The sequence below is a fragment of the Cinclus cinclus genome, chromosome 32 (genome assembly GCF_963662255.1).
Source record: "Cinclus cinclus chromosome 32, bCinCin1.1, whole genome shotgun sequence".
NCBI classification, from domain to species: Eukaryota; Metazoa; Chordata; class Aves; order Passeriformes; family Cinclidae; genus Cinclus; species Cinclus cinclus.
In genome coordinates, this window is record NC_085077.1 from 1,087,353 (window position 1) to 1,114,595 (window position 27,243).

The window sequence follows — 27,243 nt, forward strand, 5'->3', positions numbered from 1 at the left end:
TTTTTTTGGGGTTTTTTCGGGTATTTTTGGGGATTTTTCAGGTATTTTTGGGGATTTTTTGGGGTTTTTTTCGGTATTTTTAGGGTTTTTTTGGGGTTTTTTTGGGTTTTTTTTCGGGTTTTTTTGGGGTTTTTTTGGGGTTTTTTTGGGGTTTTTTTGGGGTTTTTTTTGGGGTTTTTTCGGGTATTTTTGGGGATTTTTTGGGGTTTTTTCGGGTATTTTTGGGGATTTTCTGGGGTTTTTTCGGGTATTTTTGGGGTTTTTTTGGGGGTTTTTTGGGGGTTTTTTGGGGTTTTTTTGGGTTTTTGGGGTTTTTTAGGGTTTTTTTAGGGGTTTTTGGGGTTTTTTGGGATTTTTTTGGGGTTTTTTGGGGGTTTTTTTGGGGGTTTTTTGGGGGTTTTTGGGGTTTTTTTGGATTTTTTTTGGGGTTTTTTTGGGGGGTTTTTGGGGTTTTTTGGGTTTTTTAGGGTTTTTTTAGGGGGTTTTTGGGGTTTTTTTGGGGGTTTTTTTGGGGGTTTTTTGGGGTTTTTTTTGGGTTTTTGGGGTTTTTTAGGGTTTTTTTAGGGGGTTTTTGGGGTTTTTTTGGGGACTTTTTTGGGGATTTTTTGGGGTTTTTTCGGTATTTTTGGGGATTTTTTGGGGTTTTTTTCGGGTTTTTTGGGGGATTTTTTGGGGTTTTTTGGGGTTTTTTTGGGGTTTTTTAGGGATTTTTTGGGGATTTTTTGGGGTTTTTTTAGGGTTTTTTTAGGGGGTTTTGGGGATTTTTTGGGGTTTTTTGGGGATTTTTTGGGGATTTTTTGGGGGGTTTTTGAGGGTTTTTTTTGGGATTTTTTTGGGGTTTTTTGGGTTTTTTTTGGGGGGTTTTTGGGGGGTTTTTTGGAGGGTTTTTTTGGGGGGGTTTTTGGGTTTTTTTGGGTTTTTTGGGGGTTTTTTTGGGGGTTTTTTTTGGCGTTTTTTTGGGGTTTTTTTGGAGTTTTTTTGGGATTTTTTGGGTTTTTTTTGGAGTTTTTTTGGGGGGTTTTTTGGGGATTTTTTGGAGTTTTTTTGGGGTTTTTTGGTTTTTTGGGGGATTTTTTTGGAGTTTTCAAGGATTTCGTCAGTTCTGTTGTTCCGGGATTTTTCTTTTTTTTTTTTTTTTTTTTTTTTTTTTTTTTTTTTTTTTTTTTTTTTTTTTTTTGGTGATTTTTTTTGAGTTTTTCAAGGGTTTCCTGAGTTGTGTTATTCCAGGATTTTTTTTTTTTTTTTTTTGTGATTTTCTTTGGAATTTTCCAAGTGTTCATTTTCAGTATTTCCCCTCCTGCTCCTGTCCCCTCTCATTTTTCAGGTTTATTTTCAGTATTTCCCCTCCTGCTGCTGTCCCCTGTCATTTTTCAGGTTTATTTTCATTATTTCCCCTCCTGCTGCTGTCCCCTCTCATTTTTCAGGTTTATTTTCAGTATTTCCCCTCCTGCTGCTCTCCCCTGTCATTTTTCAGGTTTATTTTCAGTATTTCCCCTCCTGCTGCTCTCCCCTGTCATTTTTCAGGTTTATTTTCAGTATTTCCCCTCCTGCTGCTGTCCCCTCTCATTTTTCAGGTTTATTTTCAGTATTTCCCTCCTGCTGCTGTCCCCTCTCATTTTTCAGGTTTATTTTCATTATTTCCCCTCCTGCTGCTGTCCCTGTCATTTTTCAGGCTCATTTTCAGTATTCCCTGTCCCCCCAGGCTGTCCTGCTGCCCTCCCCTGGCAGTGCCCTGGCTCTGGTGTCCCTCCTGGATGGATATTTCCGACTCACGGCCGACTCCAGCCATTACCTGTGCCACGACGTGGCCCCTCCTCGGCTGCTGCTGAGCATCCAGCACGGCATCCACGGCCCCATGCAGTGAGTGAGGCTGCCCGGGGTCCCTGGGGTCACTCTGGGGGTCACTCTGTGTCCTTGGGGTCATCCTGGGGGTCACTCTGTGTCCTTCGGGTCACCCCGGGGTCATCCCGGGGTCACTCTGTGTCCCTGGGGTCATCCTGGGGTCACCCTGAGGGTCACTCTGTGTGTCCTTGGGGTCACCCTGGGGTCACCCCGGGGTCACTCTGTGTCCTTGGGGTCATCCTGGGGTCACCCCGGGGTCACTCTGTGTCCTTGGGGTCATCCTGGGATCACCCCGGGGTCACTCTGTGTCCTTGGGGTCATCCTGGGATCACCCCGGGGTCACTCTGTGTCCTTGGGGTCACCCTGGGATCACCCCGGGGTCACTCTGTGTCCTTGGGGTCACCCTGGGGTCACCCCGGGGTCACTCTGTGTCCTTGGGGTCACCCTGGGGTCACCCCGGGGTCACTCTGTGTCCTTGGGGTCACCCCGGGGGTCACTCTGTGTCCTTGGGGTCATCCTGGGGTCACCCCGGGGTCACTCTGTGTCCTTGGGGTCATCCTGGGATCACCCCGGGGTCACTCTGTGTCCCTGGGGTCACCCTGGGATCACCCCGGGGTCACTCTGTGTCCTTGGGGTCATCCTGGGGTCACCCCGGGGTCACTCTGTGTCCTTGGGGTCATCCTGGGGTCACCCCGGGGTCACTCTGTGTCCTTGGGGTCACCCCGGGGGTCACTCTGTGTCCCTGGGGTCATCCTGGGGTCACCCTGGGATCACCCCAGGGGTCCCTCTGTGTCCTTGGGGTCACCCTGGGGTCACCCCGGGGTCATCCCGGGGGTCACTCTGTGTCCCTGGGGTCATCCTGGGGGTCACTCTGTGTCCTTGGGGTCACCCTGGGGTCACCCCGGGGTCACTCTGTGTCCCTGGGGTCACCCTGGGGTCACCCCGGGGTCATCCCGGGGGTCACTCTGTGTCCTTCGGGTCACCCCGGGGTCACCCCGGGGTCACTCTGTGTCCTTGGGGTCACCCTGGGGTCACCCCGGGGTCACTCTGTGTCCTTGGGGTCATCCTGGGATCACCCCGGGGTCACTCTGTGTCCTTGGGGTCACCCCGGGGGTCACTCTGTGTCCCTGGGGTCATCCTGGGGTCACCCTGGGATCACCCCGGGGGTCCCTCTGTGTCCTTGGGGTCACCCTGGGGTCACCCCGGGGTCATCCCGGGGGTCACTCTGTGTCCCTGGGGTCATCCTGGGGTCACCCTGAGGGTCACTCTGTGTGTCCTTGGGGTCACCCTGGGGTCACCCCGGGGTCACTCTGTGTCCTTGGGGCCATCCTAAATAATTTATTTTTCTCAGGGACTCATCCCAGTCCCTCCCCTCATCCCAGTCCCTCCCCTCCCCTCATCCCAGTCCCTCCCCTCATCCCAGTCCCTCCCCTCCCCTCATCCCAGTCCCTCCCCTCATCCCAGTCCTTCCCCATTCCTCATCCCAGTCCCTTCCCTCTCCTCATCCCAGTCCCTCCCCATTCCTCATCCCAGTCCCTCCCCTCTCTTCGGGGCCCATCCCGATCCCTCCTTGCCCTCCCTTTTCCAGGGAGGAGTTTGTTTTTGCCAAGCTCCGCCGGGAAGAGCCGGAGGAGGGGCTCTACATCCTGCGCTGGAGCGTCCTGGATTTCAACCGCATGATCCTCTCCGTGCTCAAGAGGAGCCACCAGCAGGTAGGGACACAATTCCCAGCCTGGAATTCCTGGGAATTGCCAGCTCTGCGACGACCTGGGAGCTTCCCCTTCAACACCTGATTTTTATTTTTTATTTTTTTTCTTTTCCAGGCTCCCGGAACGCCGGGATCCCTCAAGTTCCGGCAGTTCCGGATCCAGAAGAAAGGAGAGTCCTTCGTGCTGGAGGGCTGGGATCGAGAATTCCCCAGCCTGGGGGAGCTCCTGGATACACTCAAGGGATGCACCCTGAAATCCGGAGAGGAAAACTTCACGGTGAAGAGGTGCTGCCCTCCCAAAGCGGGAGGTGAGTTCGGGAACCATCCCTGGGGAGGGGCAGGGGGAGGATCCGGGAGCTCGGGGCTCTCACATCCCTCCTTTCCCAGAGATCTCGGACCTGCTGATCTCCAGGAAGGCCAAGGACAGCGGGAAGCAGATCCTGAACCTCAGCCAGCTCAGCTTCCACCAGATCCGCAAGAACGAGATCACCCAGGTGCTGATTCCTGGGAATGTCACTGCTCTGATTCCCTGGGAATGTCACTGCTCTGATCCCTGGGAATGTCACTGCTCACATCCCTGGGAATGTCACTGCTCTGATCCCTGGGAATGTCACTGCTCTGATTCCCTGGGAATGTCACTGCTCTGATCCCTGGGAATGTCACTGCTCTGATCCCTGGGAATGTCACTGCTCTGATTCCCTGGGAATGTCACTGCTCTGATCCTTGGGAATGTCACTGCTCACATCCCTGGGAATGTCACTGCTCTGATCCCTGGGAATGTCACTGCTCACATCCCTGGGAATGTCACTGCTCTGATCCCTGGGAATGTCACTGCTCACATCCCTGGGAATGTCACTGCTCTGATCCCTGGGAATGTCACTGCTCTGATCCCTGGGAATGTCACTGCTCACATCCCTGGGAATGTCACTGCTCTGATCCCTGGGAATGTCACTGCTCACATCCCTGGGAATGTCACTGCTCTGATCCCTGGGAATGTCACTGCTCTGATCCCTGGGAATGTCACTGCTCACATCCCTGGGAATGTCACTGCTCTGATCCCTGGGAATGTCACTGCTCACATCCCTGGGAATGTCACTGCTCTGATTCCCTGGGAATGTCACTGCTCACATCCCTGGGAATGTCACTGCTCTGATTCCCTGGGAATGTCACTGCTCTGATCCCTGGGAATGTCACTGCTCACATCCCTGGGAATGTCACTGCTCTGATCCCTGGGATTGTCACTGCTCTGATCCTTGGGAATGTCACTGCTCACATCCCTGGGAATGTCACTGCTCTGATCCTTGGGAATGTCACTGCTCACATCCCTGGGAATGTCACTGCTCTGATCCCTGGGAATGTCACTGCTCTGATCCTTGGGAATGTCACTGCTCACATCCTTGGGAATGTCACTGCTCACATCCCTGGGAATGTCACTGCTCTGATTCCCTGGGAATGTCACTGCTCTGATCCCTGGGAATGTCACTGCTCACATCCCTGGGAATGTCACTGCTCTGATTCCTGGGAATGTCACTGCTCTGATTCCCTGGGAATGTCACTGCTCTGATCCTTGGGAATGTCACTGCTCACATCCTTGGGAATGTCACTGCTCACATCCCTGGGAATGTCACTGCTCTGATTCCCTGGGAATGTCACTGCTCACATCCCTGGGAATGTCACTGCTCTGATCCCTGGGAATGTCACTGCTCTGATCCCTGGGAATGTCACTGCTCTGATTCCCTGGGAATGTCACTGCTCACATCCCTGGGAATGTCACTGCTCTGATCCCTGGGATTGTCACTGCTCTGATCCTTGGGAATGTCACTGCTCTGATCCCTGGGAATGTCACTGCTCTGATCCCTGGGAATGTCACTGCTCTGATCCCTGGGAATGTCACTGCTCTGAATCCCTGGGAATGTCACTGCTCTGATTCCTGGGAATGTCACTGCTCACATCCCTGGGAATGTCACTGCTCTGATCCCTGGGAATGTCACTGCTCACATCCCTGGGAATGTCACTGCTCTGATCCCTGGGAATGTCACTGCTCTGATCCCTGGGAATGTCACTGCTCTGATCCTTGGGAATGTCACTGCTCTGATCCCTGGGAATGTCACTGCTCTGATCCCTGGGAATGTCACTGCTCACATCCCTGGGAATGTCACTGCTCTGATCCCTGGGAATGTCACTGCTCTGATCCCTGGGAATGTCACTGCTCACATCCCTGGGATTGTCACTGCTCACATCCCTGGGAATGTCACTGCTCTGATTCCCTGGGAATGTCACTGCTCTGATCCCTGGGATTGTCACTGCTCACATCCCTGGGAATGTCACTGCTCTGATCCCTGGGAATGTCACTGCTCACATCCCTGGGAATGTCACTGCTCACATCCCTGGGATTGTCACTGCTCTGATCCCTGGGAATGTCACTGCTCTGATTCCCTGGGAATGTCACTGCTCACATCCCTGGGATTGTCACTGCTCACATCCCTGGGAATGTCACTGCTCTGATCCCTGGGAATGTCACTGCTCTGATCCCTGGGAATGTCACTGCTCACATCCCTGGGAATGTCACTGCTCTGATCCCTGGGAATGTCACTGCTCTGATCCCTGGGAATGTCACTGCTCTGATCCCTGGGAATGTCACTGCTCTGATTCCTGGGATTGTCACTGCTCACATCCCTGGGAATGTCACTGCTCTGATTCCCTGGGAATGTCACTGCTCACATCCCTGGGAATGTCACTGCTCTGATCCTTGGGAATGTCACTGCTCTGATTCCTGGGAATGTCACTGCTCTGATCCCTGGGAATGTCACTGCTCTGATCCCTGGGAATGTCACTGCTCTGATCTCTGGGAATGTCACTGCTCTGATCCCTGGGAATGTCACTGCTCTGATCCTTGGGAATGTCACTGCTCTGATCTCTGGGAATGTCACTGCTCTGATTCCTGGGATTTTCACTGCCCACATTCCCGGGATTCATGGGGATGTGGAGGGATCAGCTCTGGCTTCCCATGATCCGTGGAACGATGGATGAATCCCCTCAGCTTTCCTGGGATTCCCTGCAGCTCCCAGGACCCTCCCACCCCCCCGTCCATCCCCCACGATGAATTCCCCTTTTCCCTTCCCCGAGGAAAAAGGACGGAAAAGCCCCACATGGAATTCTCCCACACTGGGAATTCGGGGAGGATTCCCACCTTCCCAAACTCCAGCATTTCCCCTCTTCTCCCCGTTTTTCCCAGCGATCCCACCTGGGCCAGGGCACCAGGACCAACATTTACGACGGGGTCCTGCGCGTGTGCTCCGGGAATTCCGGGAACGAGGACGAAGCCGAGTATTTTTCCACGGAGCAGAACAACAACAGCAGCGAGCGGGAGATTCACGTGGTGCTCAAAATCCTGGATCCCAGCCACAGGGACATCGCCCTGGTGAGCCTGGAATGGGCTGGGAATGGGCTGGGAATGGGCTGGGAATGGGCTGGGAATGGGGGATCCGGGGGGTTGGGATGAGGATCCAAGGATGGGATGTGGATCCAAGGATGGGATGAGGATCCAAGGGCTGGAATGAGGATCCAAGGGCTGGGATGAGGATCCAAGGGATGGGATGAGGATCCAAGGGATGGGATGTGGATCCAAGGATGGGATGAGGATCCAAGGATGGGATGTGGATCCAAGGATGGGATGAGGATCCAAGGATGGGATGTGGATCCAAGGATGGGATGTGGATCCAAGGATGGGATGAGGATCCAAGGATGGGATGAGGATCCAAGGATGGGATGTGGATCCAAGGATGGGATGTGGATCCAAGGATGGGATGAGGATCCAAGGATGGGATGTGGATCCAAGGGATGGGATGTGGATCCAAGGATGGGATGTGGATCCAAGGGATGGGATGTGGATCCAAGGATGGGATGTGGATCCAAGGATGGGATGAGGATCCAAGGATGGGATGTGGATCCAAGGATGGGATGAGGATCCAAGGATGGGATGTGGATCCAAGGATGGGATGTGGATCCAAGGATGGGATGAGGATCCAAGGATGGGATGAGGATCCAAGGATGGGATGTGGATCCAAGGGATGGGATGTGGATCCAAGGATGGGATGAGGATCCAAGGATGGGATGTGGATCCAAGGATGGGATGAGGATCCAAGGATGGGATGTGGATCCAAGGATGGGATGTGGATCCAAGGGATGGGATGTGGATCCAAGGATGGGATGAGGATCCAAGGATGGGATGAGGATCCAAGGGATGGGATGAGGATCCAAGGGATGTGGATCCAAGGGATGGGATGAGGATCCAAGGATGGGATGAGGATCCAAGGATGGGATGTGGATCCAAGGGATGGGATGTGGATCCAAGGATGGGATGTGGATCCAAGGATGGGATGTGGATCCAAGGGATGGGATGTGGATCCAAGGGATGGGATGTGGATCCAAGGATGGGATGTGGATCCAAGGGATGGGATGAGGATCCAAGGATGGGATGAGGATCCAAGGGCTGGGATGAGGATCCAAGGGCTGGGATGAGGATCCAAGGGCTGGGATGTGGATCCAAGGATGGGATGTGGATCCAAGGATGGGATGTGGATCCAAGGGATGGGATGTGGATCCAAGGATGGGATGTGGATCCAAGGGATGGGATGAGGATCCAAGGATGGGATGAGGATCCAAGGGATGGGATGTGGATCCAAGGGATGGGATGTGGATCCAAGGATGGGATGTGGATCCAAGGGATGGGATGAGGATCCAAGGATGGGATGAGGATCCAAGGGCTGGGATGAGGATCCAAGGGCTGGGATGTGGATCCAAGTCTGGAATATTTAGTTCGGGAATGCAGCTCCGGAAGGGCCGGGATGGGGCTCTCAGGAGTTCTGCAGCACCTCGGGAATCCTGGGATCCCCCTGGCATTCCCAGGAATCCCGTGGCATTCCCAGGAATCCCGTGGCATTCCCCACAGGCATTTTTCGAGAGTGCCAGCCTCATGTCCCAGGTGTCCCACGTCCACCTGGCCTTCGTGCACGGCGTCTGCGTCCGCGGCTCCGAGAGTGAGTCCAGAGCGTTCCAAAAAAATCGCTAAAAAAATCCCCAAAAACCCCCATAAATCCCCGAGAGAATCCCTAAAAAAATCCCAAAAAAATCCTTAAAAATCCCCAAAAATCGCCCAAAAATAAAAAAAAAAAATAAATCCCAAAAAATCCGAAAAAATCCCCAAAAAATGCTGAAAAAAATCCCCAAAAAATCCTTAAAAATCCCCCAAAAATCCTTCAAAAATTCCCAAAAAATCCCCAAAAAATCCTTAAAAACCCCCCAAAAAATCCCAAAAGAATCCTCAAAAAATCCCAAAAGAATCCCCAAAAAATCCCCAAAAAACCCTCAAAAAATCCCCAAAAAATCCCAAAAAACCCTCAAAAAATCCCCGAAAAATCCCCAAAAAATCCCCAAAAATCCCCAAGAAATCCCCAAAAATCCCCCCAAAAAATCCCTAATAAATCCTCAAAAATCCTTAAAAAAATCCCAAAAAAATCCATAAAAAATCCCCAAAAAATCTCCAAAAAACCCTCCAAAAATCCCCAAGGAATCCCAAAAAGACCCCCAAAAAACCCCCAAAAAATCCCCAAAAAATCTGAAAAACCCCCAAATAATCCTCAAAAAATCCCCAAAAAATCCCAAAAATCCCCAGAAATGCCCCCAACGTCCCCAAAATAACCCCAAAAAATCCACAAAAGACCCCCAAAAATCCCCAAAAATAACCCCAAAAACCCCACAAAAACCCCCAAAAATGCCCCCAACGTCCCCAAAATAAGCCCAAAAAATCCCCAAAAATCCCCAAAAAACCCCCAAAAAAACCCCCAAAAATCCCCAAAAACGCCCCCAACGTCCCCAAAATAACCCCAAAAAATCCACAAAAGACCCCCAAAAATCCCCAAAAACCCCCCAAAAATCCCCAAAAATGCCCCCGACGTCCCCAAAATAACCCCAAAAAGTCCCCCAAAATCCCCCAAAAATCCCCAAAAAATCCCCAAAATACCCCAAAAAATCCCAAAAAATCCCCAAAAATCCTCAAAAAACCCTCAAAAAATCCCAAAAAATGCTGAAAAAATCCCCCAAAAATCCCCCAAAAATCCCCCAAAAAGTCCCAAAAAAATCCCCCAAAAAATCTCAAAAAATCCCCAAAAAATCCCAAAAAATCCCCAAAAAATCCTTAAAAACCCCCAAAAAAACCCCCAAAAACTCCCCAAAAAATCCGAAAAACCCCCAAATAATCCTCAAAAAACCCCCAAAATCCCCCAAAAAATCCCCCAAAAAATCCCCAAAAATGCCCCCAACGTCCCCAAAATAACCCCAAAAAATCCCCCAAAAATCCCCAAAAAATCCCCAAAAAATGCTTAAAAACCCCCAAAAAATCCCCAAAAAATCCCCTAAAAAAAACCCAAAAAAACCTCAAAAATCCCCCAAAAAAACCCCAAAAAATCCCCCAAAAAATCCACAAAAGACCCCCAAAAACTCCCCAAAAAACCCCCCAAAAACCCCCAAAAACGCCCCCGACGTCCCCAAAGTACCCCCGACGCCCGGCGCGCGGCCGTGAGCCGTGAACTGTGAGCCGTGGGCTGTGGGCCCTGAGCCGTGAGCTATGAGCCGTGGGCCGCGAGCTGTGGGCCATGAGCCGTGGGCTGGGGGCCGTGGGCCGCGGGCCATGAGCCGTGGGCCACGGGCCATGAGCCGTGAGCCGTGGGCCATGAGCCATGAGCTGTGAGCCATGGGCTATGAGCTGTGAGCTGTGGGCCATGAGCCGTGAGCTGTGGGCCATGAGCCGTGGGCCGGGGGCCGTGGGCTATGAGCTGTGAGCCGTGGGCCGCGGGCTATGAGCCGTGAGCCATGGGCTATGAGCCGTGGGCTATGAGCCGTGGGCTATGAGCCGTGAGCCGTGAGCCGTGGGCTATGAGCCATGGGCTATGAGCCGTGAGCCGTGGGCCGCGGGCTATGAGCCATGAGCCGTGAGCTGTGGGCTATGAGCCATGAGCCGTGAGCCATGGGCTATGAGCCATGGGCTATGAGCTGTGAGCCGTGGGCTATGAGCCGTGAGCCGTGAGCCATGGGCTATGAGCCATGAGCCGTGAGCTGTGGGCTATGAGCCATGAGCCGTGAGCCATGGGCTATGAGCCATGGGCTATGAGCCGTGAGCCGTGGGCCGCGGGCTATGAGCCATGAGCCGTGAGCCGCGGGCTATGAGCCGTGAGCCGTGGGCCGCGGGCTATGAGCTGTGAGCCGTGGGCCGCGGGCTATGAGCCGTGAGCCGTGAGCCCTGAGCCATGAGCCGTGAGCCATGGGCTATGAGCCATGAGCCGTGAGCCGCGGGCTATGAGCCGTGAGCCGTGAGCCATGGGCTATGAGCCGTGGGCTATGAGCTGTGAGCCGTGGGCCGCGGGCTATGAGCCATGAGCCGTGAGCCATGGGCTATGAGCCATGAGCCGTGAGCCGCGGGCTATGAGCCGTGAGCCGTGAGCCGCGGCGAGGCCGCTGCGTGTCCCCGCAGACATCCTGGTGGAGGAGTTCGTGGAGCAGGGCCCGCTGGACGTGCTGCTGCGCCGGGAGCGCGGCCGCCTCTCGGTGCCCTGGAAGATCTGCGTGGCCGAGCAGCTGGGGAGTGCCCTGAGCTACCTGGTAACCCCTGACACCTGCACCCCGACGTTCCACTTTGTTTTAAGGGGCTTTTTTGGTTTGGTTTGGTTTGTTTGGTTTTTTTTTTTGGGATGGGGTTTTTTAAAGGATTTGTTCGTCCTTCCCGCAGCCCGTCCCGGCTCCTTTCTCCTCTCCCCACCACCACCCCGTTGTGGGAATTCCAGTGATGTGGTGGTTTCAGTTTCCTTTCAGATTTAATCATTGTGATGGTGAATAATCACCTCCCTTTGGTCATTTTAATAGTTTGAGTTTGGCGATTCGAATGTTGGATAATCCCCGTTTGTTTTAGTGAGGTCTCCCCGGTTTTAATAATCCCAGCTGGGGACTTGGAGCATTGGGAGTTTTTATTATTGGGAAATGTATTAATGGGAAATTTATTATTGGGAGATTTATTATTGGGGAGTTTATTATTGAGAAATTTATTATTGGGATTTTTTATCATTGCGGAGTTTATTATTGGGAAATTTATTATTGGGGTTTTTTATTATTGGGGATTTTATTATTGGAGAGTTTATTATTGGGGATTTTATTATTGGGAAATTTATTAATGGGAAATTTATTATTGGGGAGTTTATTATTGGAGAGTTTATTATTGGGAGTTTTATTATTGGGAAATTTATTAATGGGAAATTTATTATTGGGGAGTTTATTATGGGGAAATTTATTATTGGGAGTTTTTTATTATTGGGAAATTTATTAATGGGAAATTTATTATTGGGAAATGTATTAATGGGAAATTTATTATTGGGAAATTTATTATTGGAGAGTTTATTATGGGGAAATTTATTATTGGGGTTTTTTATTATTGGGGATTTTATTATTGGGAGTTTTATTATGGGGAAATTTATTAATGGGAAATTTATTATTGGGGTTTTTTATTATTGGGAAATTTATTATTGGGATTTTTTATCATTGGGGATTTTATTATTGGAGAGTTTATTATTGAGAAATTTATTATTGGGATTTTTCATTATTGGGGATTTTATTATTGGAGAGTTTATTATTGGGGATTTTATTATTGGGAAATTTATTATTGGGGTTTTTTATTATTGTGGAGTTTATAATTGGGAAATTTATTATTGGGATTCTTTATTATTGGGGATTTTATTAATGGGAGTTTTATTATTGAGAAATTTATTATTGGGGATTTTATTATTGGGAAATTTATTATTGGGATTTTTTATTACAGGGATTTTTTATTACAGGGATTTTTTATTACAGTGATTTTTTTTTTTTTTTATTATCGGGCATTTAATTATTGAGGATTTTATGACTGGGAAACCTATCACCAACAACCTTAGGATGGGAAAACGCTGAACCATTCGCACTAAATAAACAATAATCCCCCACGCACACATATTTTAACTGACATTTAAATTTTCATCGCGCACCGACTCTGTCCTTCACCCCAGGAGGACAAGAACCTGGTGCACGGGAACGTGTGCGCCAAGAACACGCTGCTGGCCAGGACGGGGCTGCGGGACGGAGCCCTGCCCTTCGTGAAGCTCAGCGACCCCGGCCTCAGCCTCACCGTGCTGTCCCGGGAAGGTGCTGCCCAAAACCCGCCCTCTCCTCCCTCGTTCGCCTGATTGGATCAGTCACAGTCTGATTGAATCAGTCACAGTCGGATTGAATCAGTCACAGTCTGATTGAATCAGTCACAGTCTGATTGAATCAGTCACAGTCGGATTGAATCAGTCACAGTCGGATTGAATCAGTCACAGTCTGATTGAATCAGTCACAATCTGATTGGATCAGTCACAGTCGGATTGAATCAGTCACAATCGGATTGAATCAGTCACAATCTGATTGAATCAGTCACACCCTGATTGAATCAGTCACACCTGGATTGAGTCAGTCACAGTCTGATTGAATCAGTCACAGTCGGATTGAATCAGTCACAGTCGGATTGAATCAGTCACAGTCAGATTGAATCAGTCACAGTCTGATTGAATCAGTCACAGTCGGATTGAATCAGTCACACCCTGATTGAATCAGTCACAGTCTGATTGAATCAGTCACAATCTGATTGAATCAGTCACAGTCTGATTGAATCAGTCACAGTCGGATTGAATCAGTCACAGTCTGATTGAATCAGTCACAGTCTGATTGAATCAGTCACAGTCGGATTGAATCAGTCACAGTCGGATTGAATCAGTCACAGTCTGATTGAATCAGTCACAATCGGATTGAATCAGTCACAGTCTGATTGAATCAGTCACAGTCTGATTGAATCAGTCACACCCTGATTGAATCAGTCACACCCTGATTGAATCAGTCACAATCTGATTGAATCAGTCACAATCGGATTGAATCAGTCACAGTCTGATTGAATCAGTCACAGTCTGATTGAATCAGTCACAATCGGATTGAATCAGTCACAATCGGATTGAATCAGTCACAGTCGGATTGAATCAGTCACACCTGGATTGAATCAGTCACAGTCTGATTGAATCAGTCACACCCTGATTGAATCAGTCACACCCGGATTGAATCAGTCACAATCGGATTGAATCAGTCACAATCTGATTGAATCAGTCACAATCTGATTGAATCAGTCACAATCGGATTGAATCAGTCACAGTCTGATTGAATCAGTCACACCCTGATTGAATCAGTCACAATCTGATTGAATCAGTCACAATCTGATTGGATCAGTCACAGTCGGATTGAATCAGTCACAGTCGGATTGAATCAGTCACACCCTGATTGAATCAGTCACAATCTGATTGAATCAGTCACAATCGGATTGAATCAGTCACAGTCTGATTGAATCAGTCACAGTCTGATTGAGTCAGTCACAGTCGGATTGAATCAGTCACAGTCTGATTGAATCAGTCACAATCTGATTGAATCAGTCACAATCTGATTGAATCAGTCACAGTCGGATTGAATCAGTCACAGTCTGATTGAGTCAGTCACAGTCGGATTGAATCAGTCACACCCTGATTGGATCAGTCACAATCTGATTGAATCAGTCACAATCTGATTGAATCAGTCACAATCTGATTGGATCAGTCACAGTCTGATTGAATCAGTCACACCTGGATTGAATCAGTCACAGTCTGATTGAATCAGTCACACCCTGATTGAATCAGTCACACCCTGATTGAATCAGTCACACCTGGATTGAATCAGTCACACCTGGATTGAATCAGTCACAATCTGATTGAATCAGTCACAGTCTGATTTGAATCAGTCACAATCTGATTGAATCAGTCACAGTCTGATTTGAATCAGTCACACCCGGATTGAATCAGCCACAATCTGATTGAATCAGTCACAATCTGATTGAATCAGTCACACCCGGATTGAATCAGTCACACCCGGATTGAATCAGTCACAATCTGATTGAATCAGTCACAATCTGATTGAATCAGTCACACCCTGATTCGATCAATCACACCCAGCTAGAATCAATCACAATCAACTTCACTCACACCCTGCTTGAATCAATCACAATCATCTTCAGTCACACCCAAATAATTAAATTAGAATTTTAATGTCACATTTAGACGCCCCCAAACACACCAAAACCAAATAATTAAATTAGAATTTTAATGTCACATTTAGACACCCCCAAACACACCAAAACCAAATAATTAAATTAGAATTTTAATGTCACATTTAGACGCCCCCAAACACACGATTATCCCCCCAAATAATGAAAATTTTACTCTCACATTTCGTACTTTTCTCCTCAGAGCGCGTGGACAGGATTCCCTGGATCGCCCCGGAATGCATCAGGGACGTGGGGAACCTCAGCACAGCTTCGGATAAATGGAGTTTTGGGACAACACTGCTGGAAATCTGCTTCGATGCCGATGTCCCTCTGAAGGAGCGAACCCCCTCTGAGGTGATTCCCGCTGTTTTCCCTATTTTGGTTGGATTTTAGGATTGTTTTGTAATTTTTTTTTTTTTTTTTTTTTCTTTTCTCTGCAGAAGGAGCGTTTTTATGAGAAAAAACATCGGCTGCCGGAGCCTTCCTGCAGGGAATTGGCTTCGTTGATATCACGGTGTCTTAATTATACCCCGGTGGAGCGGCCGTCCTTCCGTACGGTCCTGAGGGATCTCACCCGGCTCCAGCAGCACCGTGAGCGGGGGGAAAACGGGGGAAAAAATCCCGGGGGAACCGGGGAAAAATCCCGGGGGAATGGGGGAAAAAATCCCGGGGGAATGGGGGAAAAAATCCCGGGGGAACCGGGGAAAAATCCCGGGGGAATGGGGGAAAAATCCCGGGGGAATGGGGGAAAAATCCCAGGGGCAATGGGGAGAAATTCCGGGATTCTGTGGGGGAAACGTGAGGGATCTCAGCCGGCTCCAGCAGCACCGAGAGCGGGGGGAAAACGGGGGAAAAAATCCCGGGGGGAACGGGGGAAAATTACCGGGGGGAACCGGGGAAAAATCCCGGGGGAATTGGGGAAAAAATCCCGGGGGAACCGGGGAAAAATCCCGGGGGAATGGGGGAAAAATCCCGGGGGCAATGGGGGAAAAAATCCCGGGGGGAATGGGGGAAAATTACCGGGATTCTGTGGGGGAAACGTGAGGGATCTCAGGCGGCTCCAGCGGCGCCGTGAGGGGAGGGGGAAAAGGAGGGAAATATCGGGGGAAACAGGGGAAAATTACCGGGGGGAATGGGGGAAAAATCCCGGGGGAATGGGGGAAAAAATCCCGGGGGAACCGGGGAAAAATCCCGGGGGAATGGGGGAAAAATCCCGGGGGAATGGGGAGAAATTCCGGGATTCTGTGGGGGAAACGTGAGGGATCTCAGCCGGCTCCAGCAGCACCGTGAGGGGAGGGGGAAAAGGAGGGAAATACCGGGGGAAAAAGGGGAAAATTACCGGGGGGAATGGGGGAAAAATCCCGGGGGAATTGGGGAAAAAATCCCGGGGGAACCGGGGAAAAATCCCGGGGGAATGGGGGAAAAATCCCGGGGGAATGGGGAGAAATTCCGGGATTCTGTGGGGGAAACGTGAGGGATCTCAGCCGGCTCCAGCAGCACCGTGAGGGGAGGGGGAAAAGGAGGGAAATACCGGGGGAAAAAGGGGAAAATTACCGGGGGGAATGGGGGAAAAAGGGGAAAATTACCGGGGGGAATGGGGGAAAAATCCCGGGGGAATGGGGGAAAAAATCCCGGGGGGAACGGGGGAAAATTACCGGGGGGAATGGGGGAAAAATCCCGGGGGCAATGGGGGAAAAAATCCCGGGGGGAACGGGGGAAAATTACCGGGGGGAATGGGGGAAAAATCCCGGGGGAATGGGGAAAAAATACCGGGGGAAACGGGGGAAAATTACCGGGATTCTGGGGGGGAAACGTGAGGGATCTCAGGCGGCTCCAGCGGCGCCGTGAGGGGAGGGGGAAAAGGAGGGAAATATCGGGGGAAACAGGGGAAAATTACCGGGGGGAATGGGGGAAAAATCCCGGGGGAATGGGGGAAAAAATCCCGGGGGAACCGGGGAAAAATCCCGGGGGAATGGGGGAAAAATCCCGGGGGAATGGGGAGAAATTCCGGGATTCTGTGGGGGAAACGTGAGGGATCTCAGCCGGCTCCAGCAGCACCGTGAGGGGAGGGGGAAAAGGAGGGAAATACCGGGGGAAAAAGGGGAAAATTACCGGGGGGAATGGGGGAAAAATCCCGGGGGAATTGGGGAAAAAATCCCGGGGGAACCGGGGAAAAATCCCGGGGGAATGGGGGAAAAATCCCGGGGGAATGGGGAGAAATTCCGGGATTCTGTGGGGGAAACGTGAGGGATCTCAGCCGGCTCCAGCAGCACCGTGAGGGGAGGGGGAAAAGGAGGGAAATACCGGGGGAAAAAGGGGAAAATTACCGGGGGGAATGGGGGAAAAAGGGGAAAATTACCGGGGGGAATGGGGGAAAAATCCCGGGGGAATGGGGGAAAAAATCCCGGGGGGAACGGGGGAAAATTACCGGGGGGAATGGGGGAAAAATCCCGGGGGCAATGGGGGAAAAAATCCCGGGGGGAACGGGGGAAAATTACCGGGGGGAATGGGGGAAAAATCCCGGGGGAATGGGGAAAAAATACCGGGGGAAACGGGGGAAAATTACCGGGATTCTGGGGGGGAAACGTGAGGGATCTCAGGCGGCTCCAGCGGCGCTGTGAGGGAAGGAGAAAAGGGGGGAAATCCCGAGGGAAACTCGATGAAATCCCGGGATTCTGTGGGCAAAGGGGCGGGGAAAAGGGAGGTAAATCCTAGAGGGAACGGAGGAAAATTCCCGGGGGGAAATGGGGAAAGATCCCGGGATTCTGTGGGGGAAACGTGAGGGATCTCAGGCGGCTCCAGCAGCACCGTGAGGGGAGGGGGAAAAGGAGGGAAATACCGGGGGAAACAGGGGAAAATTACCGGGGGGAATGGGGGAAAAAATCCCGGGGGAATGGGGGAAAAATACCGGGGGAATGGGGGAAAATTACCGGAGGGAACGGGGGAAAATTCCCGGGGGGAATGGGGAAAAATCCCGGGATTCTGTGGGGGAAACGTGAGGGATCTCAGGCGGCTCCAGCGGCGCCGTGAGGGGAGGGGGAAACGGGAGGGAAAATCCCCGAGAAAATGGGACAAAATCCCGGGATTCTGGGTGGGAAAGGGATAAAAGGAAAACCCAGGGTCCCTCGCAGACCTCGTGGATGTGACTTCGGTGAATCCTGAATTCCCGGTGTCGGATCCCACCATCTTCCAGAAACGCTACCTGAAGAAAATCCGGGAGCTGGGGGAGGTCAGTGGTGCCCTAAATTCTGGAATTCTTGGCTTGGGGAAGCAAGGGAAGGTTCCTTTCCCTGTCTGCATCCCAAATTCCAGTCTCAAATGCCCATCTCCCTGGCTCGACCCCCTCCCCCCCCCCAAAAAAAAAAAAAAATCCACGTTTTAATCCTTATTTTCACATTTTAACCTTATTTTCTCCTCCGTTTCTGAAATTTGTTCGCCCCCCCCCACCCCCCTCCCACCTCTGGATTCTCCCAGCACAGTGAAACCCAAAAAAAAAAACCCAAAAAAACCAAAAAAACCTCATTTCCCCACCTAAATCCTGAAAATTTGTTGTTTTCCCAGGGCCACTTTGGGAAGGTGAGCCTGTGCTGCTACGACCCCACCAACGATGGCACCGGGGAGATGGTGGCAGTGAAATCCCTAAAATCTGGGAGCAGCCCTCAGCTCCTGAGCTCCTGGAAGAAAGAAATCCAAATTCTGAAGACCCTGTACCACGAGAACATCGTCAAGTACAAGGGGTGCTGCAGTGAGCAGGGTGAGGGAGAAATCCCCTCCGGGAGTTCAACCGTGGAGAGCTTAAGATAAAAAAAAAAAAAAAGAAAAAAAAAAATTCCCACTTTTTGTTGGATTTTTTTTTTTTTTTTTTTTTTTTTTGGGGGTGGGGGGTGGTAGAAATCACCATCCTGGCAGGAATTTGGGAGCTCTCAGGGGTGCTCCCCAAATTCCCACGTGTCTGTTGCAGGGGACAAGGTGGTGCAGCTGATCATGGAATACGTCCCGCTCGGAAGCCTTCGGGAATTCCTGCCCAAACATCCCCTGAGTTTATCTCACCTCCTGCTCTTTGCTCAGCAGATCTGTGAGGTGAGCCTGGAATGGGTTTGGATCCCTCCCCTCCTAAAAATATAGGATGGTTCACCCGTCCACTAAAAAAAAAAAACAAAAAAAAAAAACAAAAAAAAAAAAAAAAAAACCAAAAAAAAAAAAAAAAAAAAAAAAAAACAAAAAAAAAAACAAAAAAAAAAAAAAAACAAACAAAAAAAAAAAAAACAAAAAAAAACCAAACAAAAAAAAGAGGTTGAACAACTCAAAAATGGGGGTTATAGCCCTAAAACGCGGCCGAGTTCACCCCCCCCCAAAAAAAAAAAAAAAAGGGGGGGTTGGGATCTTCTGAAATTGGGATGGATTCCTAAAAAAAAAGGGGATGAGTCCCTGAAAAATGGGGTTGCAACCTTTGGGAATTGGGCTGACTCCCCCCCCCCCCCAAAAGAAAAAAAAAAAAAGTGGGGTTGGACCCTTTAAAAATGGGGCTGAATTCTCAAATTTTGGCTGAATTCCCCAAAAAATGGCGTTGGACAGTTTGGAAATGGGGCTGAATTCCAAGAAATATGGGGTTAGACAGTTTGGAAATGGGGTTGAATTCCTAAAATGAGGATGAATTCCCAGAAAAATGGGGTTGAACCCTTTGGAAATGGGACTGAATTCCCAAAATGTGGCTGAATTCCCCAGAAAAAAAAATGGGGTTGAACCCTTTGGAAATGGGGCTGACCCCCAAAAATGGGGATGAATCCTTGAAAAGTGGGGTTGGACTCATAGGAAATGGGGCTGAATTCCTAAAAAAATGGGGATGAGTCCCTGAAAAATGGGGTTGCAACCTTTGGGAATGGGGCTGAATTCTCAAATTTTGGCTGAATTCCCAGAAAAGTGGCGTTGGACAGTTTGGAAATGGGGCTGAATTCCCAAAAAAGTGGCTGAATTCCCAAAGAAATGGGGTTAGACAGTTTGGAGATGGGGCTGAATTCCTAAAATGAGAATGAACACCCAGAAAAATGGGGTTGAACCCTTTGGAAATGGGACTGAATTCCCAAAAAACGGAGTTGGACAGTTTGGAGACGGGGCTGAATTCCTAAAAAAAATTGGGGTTGGGCTCATTGGAAATGTGGCTGACCCCAAAAAAAACGGGGATGAATCCTTGAAAAATGGAACAGACCCCCCTAAAACCGGTGTGGGATCCCTTGAGAGCGAGGCTGAACTCCCAAAAACGGGTCTGAATTTAAAAAAAAAAAAAAAAAAAAAAAATTGGGATGAAGCCCCAAAACACAGGAGTGACAACCCTCAAACGGGCCTTAATTCCCAAAAAACAGATCCCAATTCCCAAAAAAGGATGAACTCCCTCTAAACATCCCAAAACCGCCTCCAAATTTCCCAGATCCACCCGAAATCTTTTCGTTGTTGTTGTTGTTATATTTTTTTTTGTTTTGTTTTTTTTTCTCCCCCGTTTTTTTTCTTTGTGTTTTTTTTTGGTTTTTTTGGGTTTTTTTGTTGTTTTTTTTGTTTGTTTGTTTGTTTGTTTTTTTGTTTGTTTTTTTTTGTTTGTTTTTTTTTTGCAGGGCATGGCTTACCTGCATTCCCTGCACTACATCCACCGGGACCTGGCAGCCAGGAATGTTCTCCTGGAAAACGAGCACCTGGTGAAAATTGGGGATTTTGGTTTGGCCAAGGCCGTGCCAGAGGGCCACGAATATTACAGGGTGAGAGAGGATGGCGACAGCCCCGTGTTCTGGTGAGAAATTCGGGGCATTTTGGGGAGTTTTGATGGCTCAAAAAAAAAAAAAAAAATCCAACATTTTGGATTTGTGACCGTTTCTCCCTCCCTCCCTCCCTCCCTCCCTCCCCAAATAATTGCAGGTACGCTCCGGAATGCCTCAAGGAGTGCAAGTTTTATTATGCCTCAGATGTTTGGTCTTTTGGGGTGACCCTCTACGAGCTCCTGACACGCTGTGACCCCGGGAGCAGCCCCCCAGTTGTGAGTCCTGCAAGAATTTCGGGCGGTTTTGGGGTTTTTTTTTTGTTGTTGTTTGTTTTTTTTGTTTTTTTTTTAATGGGGGGCGGAGGTGTTGAAATTCTTTTTCCTCACAGAAATTCCTGGAGATGATCGGGGCCACGCAGGGGCAGATGACAGTGCTGAGGTTGATCGAGCTGCTGGAGGGGGGAAAGAGACTCCCCGTGCCCAGGGATTGTCCCTGTGAGGTGGGAAATGGGGGAAAAAATGGGAGGGGAGAGGGGAGAAGAGGGAAAGGGAGAGGGGAAGGAGGGAAAGGGAGAGGGAAGGGAGTGGAGGGAAAGGAGAGGGGAGGAGGGAAAGGAGAGGGGAGGAATAAAAGGGAGAGGGGGAGGAGGAAATGGGAGAGGGGAGGAGGAAGTGGGAGAGAGGGAAAGGGAGAGGGGGCAAGAAATGGAGAGGGGAGGAGGAAATGGAGAGGGGAGGAGAGAAAGGAGAGGGGAGGAGGAAATGGGAGAGAGGGAAATGGGAGAAGGGAGCAGGAAAAGGGAGAGGGGAGGAGGGAAATGGGAGAGGGGAAGGAGAGGGGAGGAGGAAATGGAGAGGGGGAAGGAGGGAAAGGGAGAGGGAAAGGGAGGGGGGGCAAGAAATGGGGAGGGGAGGAGGGAGAGGGGAGGGGAGGAGGAAAAGGGAGAGGGGAGGAGGGAAATGGGAGAGGGAAAGGGAGTGGAGGGAAAGGAGAGGGGAGGAGGGAAAGGAGAGGGGAGGAATAAAAGGGAGAGGGGGAGGAGGAAATGGGAGAGGGGAGGAGGAAGTGGGAGAGAGGGAAAGGGAGAGGGGGCAAGAAATGGGGAGGGGAGGAGGAAATGGAGAGGGGAGGAGAGAAAGGAGAGGGGAGGAGGAAATGGGAGAGAGGGAAATGGGAGAAGGGAGCAGGAAAAGGGAGAGGGGAGGAGGGAAATGGGAGAGGGGAGGAGGAAATGGAGAGGGGAGGAGGGAGAGGGGAGGGGAGGAGGGAAATGGGAGAGGGGAAAGGAGGGAAAGGGAGAGGGAAAGGGAGGGGGGGCAAGAAATGGGGAGGGGAGGAGGGAAAGGAGAGGGGAGGAGAGAAAGGGAGAGGGGGAAGGAGGGAAAGGGAGAGGGAAAGGGAGGGGGGGCAAGAAATGGGGAGGGGAGGAGGGAGAGGGGAGGGGAGGAGGAAAAGGGAGAGGGGAGGAGGGAAATGGGAGAGGGGAGGAGGAAATGGAGAGGGGAGGAGGGAGAGGGGAGGGGAGGAGGGAAATGGGAGAGGGGAAAGGAGGGAAAGGGAGAGGGAAAGGGAGGGGGGGCAAGAAATGGGGAGGGGAGGAGGGAAAGGAGAGGGGAGGAGAGAAAGGGAGAGGGGGAAAGGAGGGAAAGGGAGAGGGAAAGGGAGAGGAGGAAGAAATGGGGAGGGGAGGAGGGAGAGGGGGGGAGAGAAAGGGAGAGGGGAGCAGGAAAAGGGAGAGGGGAAAAGGAGGGAAATGGGAGAGGGGGAAAGGAGGAAAAGGGAGAGGGAAAGGGAGGGGAGGAAGAAATGGGGAGGGGAGGGGAGGGGAGGAGGAAAAGGAGAGGCAATGGGGAAAATGGGGAGGGGGAAAGAGAAAAAATGGAAGGGGAGAGGGAAAATGGGAAGGGGAAAGAGAGGGGGAAATAGGGAAGGAAAAAGGGAGAGGGAAAAATGGGAAAGGAAGAAAAGGGGAAGGGGAGGGAAGAGGGAATGGGGAAGAGAAGGAGGAAAAGTGGGGAAGAGGAAGGAAAAAAGGAGGAGGGGGAAGGAAGAGGGAAAAGTGAGAGGAGGAGGAAAAACAGGGAAGGGGAAAAGAGGGAAATGGGGAAGAAAGGGGGGGAAACGGGAAGGAAAGAGGAAACCATGGAAAAGCAGGATAATTTCTTATCTTAATTTCTTTCTCAGATTTACAGGCTGATGAAGAACTGCTGGGAGGCCGAGGCCTCGTTCCGCCCGGCCTTCCCCAACCTCATCCCCATCCTGAAGAACTTCCAGGAGAAGTATCGGGCTCAGGCCCCCTCTGTGTTCAACCTCTGCTGAGGGGGGAAATCCCATGGAGTGGGGGGGAAAAAACCCCAAAATTCTGTGGGAGGAGGGGGAAAAAAACCCAAAATTCCATGGATTGTGGGGGGGGGGAAAAATCCCAAAATTCTATGGGAGGAGGGGAAAAAAACCCAAAATTCCATGGATTGTGGGGGGGGGAAAAATCCCAAAATTCTATGGGAGGAGGGGGAAAAAAACCCAAAATTCCATGGATTGTGGGGGGAAAAATCCCAAAGAAATTCCATGGATTGTGGGGGAGGAAAAATCCCAAAGAAATTCCATGGATTGTGGGGGGGGGGAAATCCCAAAGAAATTCCATGGAGTGGGGGGGGAAAAAAAAAACCCAAAATTGGGTGGAGTGGATGGGAAAAAAAACCAAAATTCCATGGATTGTGGGGGAAAAATCCCAAAGAAATTCCATGGATTGTGGGGGGAAAAATCCCAAAGAAATTCCATGGATTGTGGGGGGGGAAAAATCCCAAAGAAATTCCATGGATTGTGGGGGGGGAAAAAAACCCAAAATTCTATGGGAGGAGGGGGAAAAAAACCCAAAATTCCATGGATTGGGGGGGAAAAATCCCAAAGAAATTCCATGGATTGTGGGGGGGGAAAAAAACCCAAAATTGTGTGGAGTGGATGGGAAAAAAAACCCCAAATATTCCATGGACTGTGGGGGGGGGAAAAATAAAAAAATTCCATGGATTGTTGGGGGAAAGAACCCAAAGAAATTCCATGGATTGTGTGGGGGGAAAAAAAAAATCCCCCCCAAAAAATTCCATGGATTGTGGGTGGGGAAAAAGCCCCCCCCAAAAAAATCAATGGATTGTGGGGAAAAAAAAAAAAAAAAAGAAACAAACCAAAATTCCATGGAATGGGGTTGAAAAACCACAGAAATTCCGTGGAATGGGGAGACCCCCCCCCAAAAAAAAACCCAAAAAAAAAATAAAATTATGGAATGGGTGGAACACCTCAAAAAAAAAAAAAAAAAAAAAATCCGGGATGGAAACATTCTCCAAAAAAAAAAAGAAACAAACCCAAAAAATCCCAAGGAATGGGTGGAAAACACCCGAGAAATTCCATAAAATGGAAAAAAAAAAAAAAAAAAAAACCAACCCAAAAAATTCCTGATTTTTTTTCCCCCCCCTCCCCCCTCCTGCTGAACACTGTGAAGGAGATTCCAGGGATGCAGATTTTGGGGTAAAAAGGGGTGGATTTCTGGATTTCTGCATTTCTCCCCAATTTTGGGGTTGGGGGTCGTTTTTGGGTGGGTTTTTTTTGTTTGTTTTTGGTTTTTTTTTTTTTTTTTTTGTTTTTGTTTTTTTTTTTTTTTTTTTTTTGGGGGGGTGTGGGTGGGAGGAGCTGAATTTCCTTTCTTAAGATTTGGGGTCCTCCTCCACCTTCCCCCCCCTCCCCCCCCAAAAAAAAAAAAATAAAAAAAACCCAAAAAAACCTAAAAAAACAAACCCCAAAAAAACCCAGGAATTCCACAAAAAAAAAAAAAAAAGAAAAAACCCCTGGCACTTTATTGAGATTTTGGGGAGCTCCCAAAAAATTCCTTTATTTAATTACCTGCTGTGCCCCCTCCTCCCTTTGTCCCCCCCCCCCCCTAGAATTTGGGTGGGGGGGGGGGATTTGGGGGAAATCCCCTGGAATTTGGGGTGGGGACGGGGTTGGGATTTGGGGGGGGATCCCCAGGATTTTGGGGGATCCGAAATAAAGGATGGAAAAGGTCCCCTGGCTCTGTGTTGGGGGGGGGGGGTGTCTCTTTTTGGGGTTATTTTGGGGTTATTTTTGGGTCATTTTGGGGTCTCAGATCATTTTGGGGTCTCTTATCTTGGGTTATTTTGGGATCTCATTTTTGGGTCATTTTGGGGTCTCTTTTTTGGGTCATTTTGGGATCTCTTTTGGGTCATTTTGGGATCTCATTTTTGGGTCATTTTGGGGTCTTTTCTTTGGGTCATTTTGGGGTCTTTTTTGGGTCATTTTGGGATCTCATTTTTGGGTCATTTTGGGGTCTTTTTTTTGGATCATTTTGGGGCCTTTTTTTGGGTCATTTTGGGGTCTTTTCTTTGGGTCATTTTGGGGTCTCTGATCATTTTGGGGTCTCTTATCTTGGGTTATTTTGGGATCTCATTTTTGGGTCATTTTGGGGTCTTTTCTTTGGGTCATTTTGGGGTCTTTTTTGGGTCATTTTGGGGTCTTTTTTTTGGATCATTTTGGGGTCTTTCTTTTGGGTCATTTTGGGATCTCGGATCATTTTGGGGTCTCTTGGGTTATTTTGGGATCTTTTTTGGGTCATTTTGGGGTTTTTTTTGGATCATTTTGGGGTCTTTGGGTCATTTTGGGGTTATTTTGGGTCATTTTGGGGTTATTTTTGGATCATTTTGGGATCTCTGATCATTTTGAGGTCTCTATCTTGGGTTATTTTGGGATCTCTTTTTTGGGTCATTTTGGGGTCTTTTTTTGGGTCATTTTGGGGTCTCAGATCATTTTGGGGTCTCTTTTCTTGGGTTATTTTGGGATCTGTTGGGTTTATTTTGGGATCTCTATTGGGGTCATTTTGGGATCTCAGTTGGGTTTATTTTGGGATCTCTGGTTTATTTTGGGATCTCAGTTGGGTTTATTTTGGGATCTCTGGTTTATTTCGGGATCTCAGTTGGGTTTATTTTGGGATCTCTGGTTTATTTCGGGATCTCAGTTGGGTTTATTTTGGGATCTCTGGTTTATTTCGGGATCTCTGGTTTATTTTGGAATCTCTATTGGGGTCATTTCGGGATCTCAGTTGGGTTTATTTTGGGATCTCTGGTTTATTTTGGGATCTCAGTTGGGTTTATTTTGGGATCTCTGGTTTATTTTGGGATCTCAGTTGGGTTTATTTTGGGATCTCTGGTTTATTTCGGGATCTCAGTTGGGTTTATTTTGGGGTCTTCACTTAGGGTCTCCGTTGTGTCATAAGCGTCCGTCTCTCACGCCCTGACTCAGGGGATTTATTCATGAAGCAGTAACGAGCCGAAGCCGCGCCGGGCGGGCACCGGGGGCGCCCCTTCCTCCCTCAGCCGTTCCCGTGGGCTGCGGGTTCCGGACTTCTGCTCTCCCAAACCCGCTTCTGCTTCTGGCTATTCCACTGAACTCCTGTTGTCCTTTTGTTTCAACCAACACTCCTCGCGTCCTTCTGACCTCAATCCCTCCTTCTCTTCTCTCGCAATTTGTTCCTTAAATCTTTTTAATTCCTCATAGCTCAGCGCGAGTTCTTCTCCCTCTCCCGATCGAGTTCTTCTCCCCCCTCCTGATCGAGTTCTCCTCCCCCCTCCTGATCGAGTTCTTCTCCCCCTCCCGATCGAGTTCTTCTCCCTCTCCTGATCGAGTTCTTCTCCCCCCTCCCGATCGAGTTCTTCTCCCCCTCCCGATCGAGTTCTTCTCCCTCTCCCGATCGAGTTCTTCTCCCTCTCCCGATCGAGTTCTTCTCCCCCCTCCTGATCGAGTTCTTCTCCCCCTCCCGATCGAGTTCTTCTCCCCCTCCCGATCGAGTTCTTCTCCCCCCTCCTGATCGAGTTCTTCTCCCTGTCCTGATCGAGTTCTCCTCCCCCCTCCTGATCGAGTTCTTCTCCCCCTCCCGATCGAGTCCTTCTCCCCCCTCCTGATCGAGTTCTTCTCCCCCTCCTGATCGAGTTCTTCTCCCCCTCCCGATCGAGTTCTTCTCCCTCTCCTGATCGAGTTCTCCTCCCCCCTCCTGATCGAGTTCTTCTCCCTCTCCCGATCGAGTTCTTCTCCCTCTCCTGATCGAGTTCTCCTCCCCCCTCCCGATCGAGTTCTTCTCCCCCTCCCGATCGAGTTCTTCTCCCCCCTCCCGATCGAGTTCTTCTCCCCCTCCTGATCGAGTTCTTCTCCCTCTCCTGATCGAGTTCTTCTCCCCCCTCCCGATCGAGTTCTTCTCCCTCTCCCGATCGAGTTCTTCTCCCCCCTCCTGATCGAGTTCTTCTCCCCCTCCCGATCGAGTTCTTCTCCCCCTCCTGATCGAGTTCTTCTCCCTCTCCTGATCGAGTTCTTCTCCCCCCTCCCGATCGAGTTCTTCTCCCCCTCCTGATCGAGTTCTTCTCCCCCTCCTGATCGAGTTCTTCTCCCCCTCCTGATCCAGTTCTCCCCCCTCCCGATCGAGTTCTTCTCCCCCCTCCCGATCGAGTTCTTCTCCCCCTCCTGATCGAGTTCTTCTCCCTCTCCCGATCGAGTTCTTCTCCCCCTCCTGATCGAGTTCTTCTCCCTCTCCTGATCGAGTTCTTCTCCCCCCTCCCAATCGAGTTCTTCTCCCCCTCCCGATCGAGTTCTTCTCCCCCTCCCGATCGAGTTCTTCTCCCCCCTCCCAATCGAGTTCTTCTCCCCCTCCCGATCGAGTTCTTCTCCCCCTCCCGATCGAGTTCTTCTCCCCCCTCCCGATCGAGTTCTTCTCCCCC

The 27,243-nt window shown here is 50.0% G+C and overlaps 1 protein-coding gene across 1 annotated transcript in view; it reads left to right on the forward strand.

Annotated features, from left to right (window-relative positions):
• The window catches only part of LOC134055407 (non-receptor tyrosine-protein kinase TYK2-like), a gene marked incomplete at its 5' end in the record, with an annotated part of 36,447 nt that extends 13,573 nt beyond the window's left edge, over positions 1–22,874 (forward strand). The window contains 17 exons of the mRNA XM_062511743.1: positions 1,703–1,860; positions 3,431–3,554; positions 3,666–3,858; positions 3,938–4,044; positions 6,786–6,971; positions 8,502–8,589; positions 11,079–11,206; positions 12,637–12,772; positions 14,929–15,080; positions 15,167–15,317; positions 17,858–17,955; positions 18,288–18,480; positions 18,688–18,806; positions 20,333–20,505; positions 20,631–20,748; positions 20,862–20,972; positions 22,658–22,874. Of these exons, the coding sequence (XP_062367727.1) occupies positions 1,703–1,860; positions 3,431–3,554; positions 3,666–3,858; positions 3,938–4,044; positions 6,786–6,971; positions 8,502–8,589; positions 11,079–11,206; positions 12,637–12,772; positions 14,929–15,080; positions 15,167–15,317; positions 17,858–17,955; positions 18,288–18,480; positions 18,688–18,806; positions 20,333–20,505; positions 20,631–20,748; positions 20,862–20,972; positions 22,658–22,792 (2,370 nt within the window). The remainder of the gene's footprint in view (positions 1–1,702; positions 1,861–3,430; positions 3,555–3,665; positions 3,859–3,937; positions 4,045–6,785; positions 6,972–8,501; positions 8,590–11,078; positions 11,207–12,636; positions 12,773–14,928; positions 15,081–15,166; positions 15,318–17,857; positions 17,956–18,287; positions 18,481–18,687; positions 18,807–20,332; positions 20,506–20,630; positions 20,749–20,861; positions 20,973–22,657) is intronic.
• Between the last annotated feature and the right edge of the window lie 4,369 nt (positions 22,875–27,243).